Here is a 10,175-nt window from a genome sequence, read left to right on the forward strand (position 1 = left end):
CTATGCATTTCAATTAATATTTTTCTAATATCTTTACATCAAATATTTTTGGTTTCATTTTGTTAAAAAAAAGTGTGTACAAGTATTACATATTTAAGAATCTAAAAGTTTATTGTCATATAGAACTAAACAGTAGAAACGGTTATTACTAATAATATATAGTGTTATTGCAAATTTAAATATAATTTATCGCCTTATAATAAATAATGCTTTTGAACTAATAAAGAAAGTTGCTTTCACATTATTTCTTAGTTAAATATCTGTTAGCGTCACTGTATATGTTTTAAGGCCAAAATGTTACAAGTTCTGGTTCAAAATTCACTGTACGACACGATTCAAATAAAGTTCGCTTCTGTAAAGGCAAATCAAAATGTTCACACAATCCTAATAAATAGTGAACTTATACGTCCTATTCCTATATACTTATGGCTACTTCGAATGTCTCTTCTACTGGCACAGATTATTTCTGTCGTTACACAAATTAAACCGTCGATGCTTAGCACTTCCACACGTTTATAGTTACAGTTTTTTCGTTTTTTCTTTTCTACTGTTCAATAGCTTACTTTCCTTCAGAGAACTTTTCTCTCAAACTCTTAATCTTATGAACAAAATAAGTTTCTAAGGATTCTGCACATTTAAAGAAAGGTGATTCTTTTGGGTTATAATAACGACAATTGTCAAATATTTTTGTCATGTCGCCAATAAATTCACTTAGCTTCTTATAGGATCTATCATTTATCCTCAATTCTATCGTTTGCAGATCTGAAAACACAATTACTAGAAGTAATATTAAGCTAAAGGAAATTTTTATCATTTTTGAATCCAAATAATGAGTTTCAAATTAAGCATAAATTAAGCAATATTATTATGCTAAGTATCTTATTTAACACTTACCCATTGGCTCCTTTATAACTTTATAGTAGTCTGGTGCTTCATTTGGATCTACTGGTTCCATAAACGGCCAAGCACTTTTATGTGCCTAAATATTTAAATTTTTTATGTTAATAATTAAATTTATAATGCTAAATTTTTGTCAATATTTGTAACTATTTTACCTGTATTTGCTTAATTAATTTCTTTAGGAGATCAAGATCTTTTGCATTAAGATTTTTCATATTAGCGAAATTAACAGACGAATTTCGTTGACAATTCGGACAAACATATTCATCGATATTGTCTGCTTCTGATTGTAGAATACCCACGCATCGACCATGAAACCAGTCTTGACATTTATCGCAGCAAATATAAAATCTGTAAAAATAAAATATTTATAAATATTGATAAAAAGATAAATCAATATAACTAGCAATTAAATTAACATTATTACGTACTGAGATTCGTCATAAGGCTGTTTGCATAGACAATATAATTCTTGTGTATCTCTCGCATGTCTACATTCTGTACAAACGAACTCTGAAAGAGTTTTACACATTTTTTCTGTAATTCCAACGCAATCTCCGTGAAACCAATTGTTACAAAGATCGCACCCCACGTAAAATCTAATTTGAGAAAATAATTTATAATCATTAAATAAATATTCTGAAAGAAAGGCATTTTTAAATACTTACTTTGTTGCATCATATGGTGTTCTACATAAACAATATAACTTCTCTTTTTTGATTCTATTCGTAGTAGCTGCAGTTGAAGCACCTGGTGGTGTAGTATTACTTCCTTGAGCTTTATATTTTTTTGGCCTTCCACCTCTATTAGGCGGACTAACTTGTTGAGCCACTTGAGCGTTTGCTTTACGCTTTGCACTACCCACTTTTACTTCATCTTGTTTGTGTCTTTCTGCTTTTGTTCTAGAGGCTAATTCGGCGGATAAATCCTTCTATAATTTTAACAAGAAATAATAGGAAAATATTTATAAAAATGTATATAATTTATATAACGTATGTTAAAAATAATAATGCGATATACCTGTATGTCTATTTGTAATTCTTTTTCCAACAGTGCTCTCTTCTTTAAAATATCCTTTTTAAGTAATTCTTTATGTCTAAATAACAGAACTTGCATTCGAGAATGTACCTGTTGCTTTCTCCGTTGTTCTTGACTGTCTTTTAGCTTTGCTGTTCGTTTTTGTGGTGTTGATTCATTTTCTGTCGGTTCAACTTTTTGTACTCTAAAAAACAAATAACATTATTAAACAAAATTTAAAATATATTGAGAACTGTCTTCATTGTCTGAAACCTATTTAAAAATATGAAACTTACTTCGGAATTTCACGATTTTCTTGCTTTAATGCGAGTTTCTTTCTAGGTGTTTCTGCCCAATCTGTATCTTTATTGTTTGCTGTTGATTGTACATTTGTAGATGATGTTGTTGTTGGAATGTTAGAAGGTGCCGGTCTTTTACGGGATGGGACACGTGGAGTTGTAATTGTAGGCGTAGTATGAGTTTGATTATTGGTTGCTGAATTTTCAACACCACCTTTCATCTGTTTCTCTTGATACCGTTGTAGTTGCAACAGCTTTTCTTCTATTTCGGGATTAAGGTTTTCTTGTTTCAATGCATTCTTGATGGCTGAAGATTTTTATATTACTCATTAGAATATATGAAATAAAAGTAAGAATATTCAAATATTTCTAATCCCATAGATATTAAGCAGTAAAGATAATATTAATTAACAACTAACTTTGTTGTATGTAATCAGGCGTTAAAATAAATTTGTTAGCCGAGGAATCGTTTCCTTCTTTTAAAGATTGCAAAGGTTGCTGACCATTAGCTACATTTGTTTTTTGTGATTCCTCTTCTGTAGTGACACTAGGTTGTGCAACTTGTTGAACAACTACTTTCGGTTTTTCAGGAGAACTTGATGTTGCTGTAGATGGAAGCTCTGGAATGCTTTCAGTTCCCGTTTGAGGTTCTGTTCAAATTAAAATAATAGTAGTAATATCTAAAATTTAATTCAACCAATATGATACAAAAATACAAACCAGTTGCTGCTGGTGGTGAAACAACTGGTTGTTGTGCAGTTTGTGGTTTTGTTGCTGGTGAAGCAGGAGTATTTGCTGTAGTAGAACTTTGAATTGATTGTTGACTACTAGGTGCGGGTTGAACAGCTAAATAAATTTTGGTAGGTCCCAAAACTCCTTGTTTTCCTGTTGTGGCTTGAGCTATAAATATATACACATACGTACACATATGTATATGCACGCGCGCGCGTGCACACACACGCACAAAAATAGTGTTACATATATATATGACATATGCAATATCGAACCTTTAAGCAGCTGTTGTTTAACCTGCTGTTGTACCATTACAAGTTGTTGTGGAGTAAAATCTGCACCTTGTAACCCTTGTAAAACTATACGAGGACCTTGTGTAGTTTGTATAACTTGAGCAGTAACGCATTTAATAACAGTTCCAGGTGGCTGACCAGCTAATAAAGATGCTTCTACACTTCCAGGTGCTGGAGCATTAGAGGTTTGATTTGTTGTAGCTGTAGTAGTAGTCGATGTCACATTCGTCGATGTATTACTACCAATATTATTTGTTGTATCAGTTGATTGTGCTCCTGTTGTAGTAGTTGTTGATTGAGTAGATTGTAATACAGGAACTAAAACATTTTAAATATTTATTTTATTTAGACAATTTTATTTTCGATTTTATAATTGAAGTAATTGTTTTTTATACGATTCTTACATACCTTGTTTATTCTGTGTTACAGTATTTTTTACAATAATACCACTATTTGTTGAATTTAAATGAACTATTTGATTGCCTGTTGGAGTACTACGAATAACTACTTGATGACCACCGATTGTCGTTAATTGAGCTTTGCCTGATGCAAGCTGCTGTGCTAAATTAGCATTAGTGACCACAATTTGATTTCCACTAATGACTTGTCCACCAGAAGATATGACCTATGTCATTAATTAATATAACATTATTATGTACATTTCATTAAAATAAATGTAATTATTTATTATGTAATTAGTATTTTATAGAAACAACTATTTACACATACTTGTGCACCTTGTACAATTTGTCCTGTATTGGCTACTACAATAGCATTCTTTGTTGGTTGTACTGATGTAGTGGCAATAGTTACAGTATTTGTTGATGAACGTTGAATTGCTTGCTGAGACTGAGTTTGTGATTGCTGAGCAACTTGTATTTGTTGTGTTGCATTTGTTGCTGTTTTAGATGGACTGGTCTTAGTAGTACAATTAGCTGTTGTACCTGCTTTAACTGCAGCTGTTGCAGTAGCTGTTTTTGCCTTCAAAAAAGAGAATATTATACATTAATAATTAATTATTTTTGATTGTGATATTTTATTGTAATATACTATTTAAAAAAATATATATACTCTACCAATAATTTTACCTGTGTACTTGTTCCACCACTTTGTGTAAGGGTAGTAATTGTTTGACTATTATTTAACACGTGAAGTTTCCCATCGGGCATTTGAACTAACTGTTGACCAGGCATCAAACCTCGGACTTGAAGTTTTCCATCTGGACCTCTTATAATCTGCACTTTTTGCTGAATCTGCTGTACAGGTGCTATAAATATACATTTAATTAAAATAAATTATTATAAATTGTTGTTGCTTTCATAGAATATAATTAATATTATGAATATACCTGCTTGACTAGAAACTTTAATCAGAGATTGTTGATTTCCAGCTTGTGTCTTCGGTAATATGCTCGCAGGCCCAGAAACAACTTTTGTTGTTCCAAGGGATGCTATTTTAAAGAAAATATTATGCATATATATAAATATCAAATATTTATATCATATGTATAGTTAACTTAACCCTTTGCACACCGAATTATTTTTCTTACTTATTTTCCGTTTTCTTGTTCAGGAAACAAAAAATCAAAAAATATCGAGTGTAACTCAATATGAGTTCCTGTGATAAAAACTGATGTCGAGTCACATTCGACAAAAGGAGTGCAAAGGGTTAATATTCATATAGCTTGATACCTACATTTCGTCATATAAATACGTTTTGTACTAATAAAAGGTTTATTCTGTGCAGGTGTCGTCAAAAGGGAAGTTAACTGTGATTTTGTTCCACTGTTTGGATTTGCTGGTATTGCAACTTTGGAAACTAATTTAACTGTGCCATCTGTGGTAAAAGATTGATATTGTTATCCTATATAATTAGTTAGACAATATATTATATAATTCAATACAAATTTAAGTCTTACCATGAGTGGAGTTAGTTGTAACTTTTACAACTTGTGTAGGTGAACCAGAATTAGCTGGACTTTTTAGGGTTTCCAGTGCTCTTTTTTGTTGATGAGCAGCTCGTTGCATACGTAACTGTTGCTCCATCTTTTCTTTAATTTCTTCAGGTGTTGCTTTACCACTAACTAGTTGATCGCTCATACCAGAATTTGAGCCTGCATTTCGGTTAGAACCTACTGTGGATTGTGGTTGTCCCGATCGACTCCTAGTAATAATCTGGGCATTAGCCTTCTCTAACCTGGATAGGACACACACCAAGCGGAGGGTTAGTATCAAATGGTGTTAAATAAGGATAGGTCAGTATTTGAGTGATGTTACAAGGTAAAAACACTAGGTATTTAACACAATTAATATTCTAATTCTACAAAAATTGTTAAAAAGTACCAACATTTCAGTAAATTAAAAGAAATTTAATTGTATGAATTTGATTTGATTTAAACATTTAAATATATAAAATAACATTTATTTATAAACATACCTATCACCATACTGTTTAATTTCCCACAATTCCAATTTATCCTCATCTACCCATTCTTCTGTAACTTGTGGTTCAGTACTTTGTGGTGATTCTGGTCGTTTTCTTTTCCTTAAACCACTTCTTATAGATGTGACCTCTATAAAATACAAAATATAATTATAATTATATTCTATTTACTTCTTACAATGTATTTATTAATACGAACCTCTAACTTGTTTTGGAAGTTCCAAAGGTATAACAACTTTTCTACGTAAATACTGTGTTTTATCTAAAAACTGACCAACGTGACGATGTTTAAGAATTTCCAATGACATAATTTCAGTGTCAGTTGTAATTTGATGTTTGCCATCTGTAGATAACGGTTTTGCAGCCATATCATCCCAACGGAGACAAGCCCATAATATTCTTAATTGAAGAGCTGCTGCTGTCAATGATTTTATACCAACTGTTCTGTATAACCAGCAAGTTTTAAATAATGGTCTAGGGCAAGGGTATGGCCATACTGACATATTTGCCTAAATTTATAACAAATAAATTAAATTTAACTGATATTTATATTATATTTTATTGTTATTAATGCAAATTTTACTAAAGAAATACCTTAGCTATATGATGAAAACCTTGAACTTGTATTCTTCCACCAAGTCTAGCCAATTTACGTAATTCATGTTGTGGAAGTAACAATATACTACGATGTTTATTTTTTGTAGAAAATGTAGAACATAAGGGATATTTAACGGGAGTACGCTTCTTTTTTCTATCAGCAAGAGAAATTGCAACTTTTTTCAAATAAACTTTTCCTTCAGCTGAAGATTGTCCTACACTGTTGATATCGTTAAAAATATAAAAACAAAATATAATTTTAACAACTTGTATAAAAACCAATAAAATATCCTTAAAGATACATTACCTTGTTTTAACTTCGGATGAAAACGCAATTGAATTTTGAGAATTTGTACTTTCTTGCATACTTTGCACGACGCCATCAACTGTTTTTATAGTCTGATGTGTTGTAGTTACTGTCGTAGTAGTAACTACATTATTTGTTGTAGAAGTTACTGCACTATGTTCTGTACTTGCATCATTATCAGCATTCTACAAAAGAATTCTTTCTCATATCTTACAAATAATGGACAATCTTACCCTTTTGTTAAAACTAAACTATATAAAATTATTCAAATATACAAACACATAAAATATATTAATATAATTTTGTAACTTACTGTGTTAGATTCAATTTTTATCTTTTTAATAGGCGGTGAAACATCTTTTACTACATTAGTAGCTGGTGTTTCTTCAGTACAATGTGTTGCTGATGCTACAGCAGATTCTAAGTCCTTTCTGATTGCATCTTTAGCTTCGTCGTTTCCTTCTGACTTTGAACTTGCTTGTGATAATTGTATCGTCGTTGATCCAATTGATAAATTTGATGTCGATTGATTATTATTTAAAGCATTAGCTTTTCTCAATAATGCAATAAGATCAAGTTTTAATCTTGCTTTTTGAAGACATATAGGAGAGTAACAAGAAGACGTTAAACTTTGTGTTGTAGTTGTTATCTTTCCCGGAGGTGCTGTCATATTACAGTATCGCGAATAACAACTACTATTTTTGCTAAATCTCATTATGTTTGTATATTGAGCTTTAACATGTTGAATACGTTTTCCTATCACAGTCAGCATTTCTCTAGCTGATGTGGACATAGTCTTAGGCTGCTTTCCAGTAAGAATACTTTGTAAAGAATTATCACCTCCATCAGTATCACTTTCTTCGTTATTTTCTATATCAATTTCGGAATCTCCATCTACTTTTTGATTTGTTGATTGATTTGATTGCTCTTTCGATTTCTCAGTTTGTAGTAATCTTCTTTCTTCCAAAAGTTTTAAATGTGTTCTACGAGCTAAGAAATCATCAATTCTAGTCTTCTTAGCAATTTTTGGATAATGTAGCCTTCCACTAGTCGTTAGAGCCTTAGTAATATCAATTTCTTCAAATTCTTTAATAGGTGTATAAACCTTCTCGATTTTCATTCCAGCCAAAAATGATAAGTGCATTTTTGTTTCCTGCTTGATTGGTTTTGACTCCGTTTTCGACATTGTAGTCTCTTCTATTTTTGTATCTATTTCTGTCTTATTTTGTTTATCTTCAATTGGTTCTGTTTTTATATCTTCTTCTTTGCATTCTTGTTTTATACACGTATCAATTGACGTATCCTTTGATAATTCTTCCTCTTTAATTTCTTCTTTTATTTTAACATTCATATTATTTTCTTGTTTTTTAGAGGAACAATATTCCTTTACCAAAAAATCATATGTAGGAGGATCTAAAGCTAGTATTTTTAATCCTTCTTGATCTTTAATTTGTACCATAATTTTTTGTGGACCTATTCGAAGACCTAGCTTTGACATATCAGAACACCTGTAGCGGCGGCTAGCAGATACCCACAACCAACCACCTTGACCATGTACTCGATATTCTTCTCCTTTCTGTTTCCAGACTTGATGTTTTAAGCCTAATGTATATTTAACGAAGTTAAATAAACGATTACGTTCTTCTTCATCTTCTCTTTCTTTCTTATCTTTTTTATCTTGACGCTTTTTTTCTTCTCGTTCAAGGGCCGTTACTCTTTGTAATTTCACGTGTCCAAGTTGATCATGCCATACACTAGCAAACACTACTGATTTAATACATGCTTGTAATACAATAAGAGCACGTGCAAAATCTCTTGGATTAACACAAGCACCTACTGCTGTTGTCCAAGGTTTACGTAAAAGAGGCCAATTAGTATGCATAAATGATGATTGAATACTACTTTCAAGTTGAAGAATTGTCTGACGAAGTGTGCTTACTAAAAGAGCACGTGTTCCTGTTAGACTTCCTACCCACTTAAATTCAGAAGCCTGGGTAAGTGAAAATTTGTGTGATAGATGTCTTTTTTTATCGCGTTCTTCATTGCGTTGGGCCTTATTTAAAGCAATGGGATTAGTACTGTACTGATTCACATATGATTTAAAGTTGTTATCCATTCCTAATTTAAAAAGATGTGTACCAGAAGCTATTTGATGAGCTTTCTGTCTCGTTAATCTGGTACCATCTCCTTCCTCTTTCAATCCTTTATCTAATTTTTCTAACTCTTCTTTTGATAATTGTCCAGTACTACGCTTCTTTAGATCATCCATATTAAATGTTCTAGGTTGTAAAGATCCTGTTTTTGACCTTGTTACAATAGTATGTTTCTTTCCTATAAATATAATAATGATTTTTTATTACTAAATTCATTATTGTATTCAGTTCAAATTAACAACTGTGTAACTTACCATCTTTACCAATTTTTGAGATACCCTCTTCTCCTTCTAGTATGTCTTCATCAATTTCTTCAGATGATGATGTTGATGTACCAGCTTTGATATCTTTATTTACTCTATCTGTTAAATTAGTATCTACACCATCTATTTCCACATTTTCTGTAACTATTTTTTGAGTATTTTCCTTTGTATTTGACTCTTCAGATGATTTTGTTTCCTGTTGCTCAGTAACAGCTGCTAACTGTTCTTCAAGAGAATCAGTACCCTCGTGTATTCTGCGAACCATTTCTTCAGCTTCTTGTCTTTGTTTTTCTTTTTTTTCTTCTTCTTCTTTTTCTTGTTTCTCTTGACGTTCTTTTTGTAATTTCTGTATGAGACCTACAGAACAAGAATTATTAGATACAAATATTACATACTATTTTTTAAAATATAAAGAATTGTAATGAAACTTACTATTCTCTACTTCTAGATATGACTTTTTATTACCCTTGTATTGATTGGTAATTTGTTCTGTAAGCTCCATTTGTCTTACAATTTCATCTTTGTAGTCTGATAATTCTCTATAAAGTGCAACTTCCATTTCATTACGATCTAAACATAGTAATAGTTCTTCTAATTGTAAACCTGTACTGTAATACCAAACTTCACCATCTTCACTCTCACTACAATAAACAATTTTATTAAAATAATTTCACATTTTTAATGTCTAATGAAGTGTATTATATGGAAAATTCTTACTTTGTTATAGCATACTTACACAAAAATCCTTCTTACAAGAAACCAATATTTTCTGCCATGTCTATCAAATCCTAAATGCTCTTGACGACATAGTGAGCCATTCTTTTCAACATCAGGTATACAATCAGCAACCCCTGTAACTTTGTGAGCTTTGCATGTGCTACACTGCCAGTCTTCTGTAGGAACATCAACCAATGGAGGTTCAACACATTCTAAGTGGAACACTGCAGGACAGGTTTCACAACATAATAAATCTCCTAGACGATGACATACTCTACAATGATCATCATAATGCATATTTCCTATAAAATAACAATATTCATGATATATATTATTCATAATATTTTTTATATAACATAATATATAAAAAGGAATATTTCATTCCTATTTAAATTTTTAATACATAATGAATTAAAAATATCTTTTTTAAATTTTTATTAATGATGTATAAATAA

The 10,175-nt window shown here is 31.1% G+C and overlaps 1 protein-coding gene across 1 annotated transcript in view; it reads right to left on the reverse strand.

Moving 5' to 3' along the window:
* Positions 1-272: 272 nt before the first annotated feature.
* Positions 273-10,175, reverse strand: part of E(bx) (nucleosome-remodeling factor subunit NURF301 E(bx)) — a 13,643-nt gene continuing 3,740 nt past the window's right edge. The window contains 23 exon segments of the mRNA XM_017904079.1: positions 273-762; positions 895-979; positions 1,056-1,251; positions 1,332-1,499; positions 1,569-1,831; positions 1,921-2,122; positions 2,214-2,523; positions 2,636-2,866; positions 2,937-3,116; positions 3,224-3,559; positions 3,650-3,866; positions 3,971-4,222; positions 4,330-4,508; positions 4,590-4,691; positions 4,937-5,077; positions 5,160-5,437; positions 5,678-5,813; positions 5,883-6,192; positions 6,278-6,772; positions 6,901-8,918; positions 8,995-9,360; positions 9,436-9,644; positions 9,740-10,022. Coding sequence (XP_017759568.1) covers positions 560-762; positions 895-979; positions 1,056-1,251; positions 1,332-1,499; positions 1,569-1,831; positions 1,921-2,122; positions 2,214-2,523; positions 2,636-2,866; positions 2,937-3,116; positions 3,224-3,559; positions 3,650-3,866; positions 3,971-4,222; positions 4,330-4,508; positions 4,590-4,691; positions 4,937-5,077; positions 5,160-5,437; positions 5,678-5,813; positions 5,883-6,192; positions 6,278-6,772; positions 6,901-8,918; positions 8,995-9,360; positions 9,436-9,644; positions 9,740-10,022 — 7,160 coding nt within the window. The 3' untranslated portion in view covers positions 273-559.

This window comes from Eufriesea mexicana, unplaced genomic scaffold, assembly GCF_001483705.2.
Source record: "Eufriesea mexicana isolate 0111107269 unplaced genomic scaffold, ASM148370v2 scaffold2646, whole genome shotgun sequence".
Classification (NCBI taxonomy): Eukaryota; Metazoa; Arthropoda; class Insecta; order Hymenoptera; family Apidae; genus Eufriesea; species Eufriesea mexicana.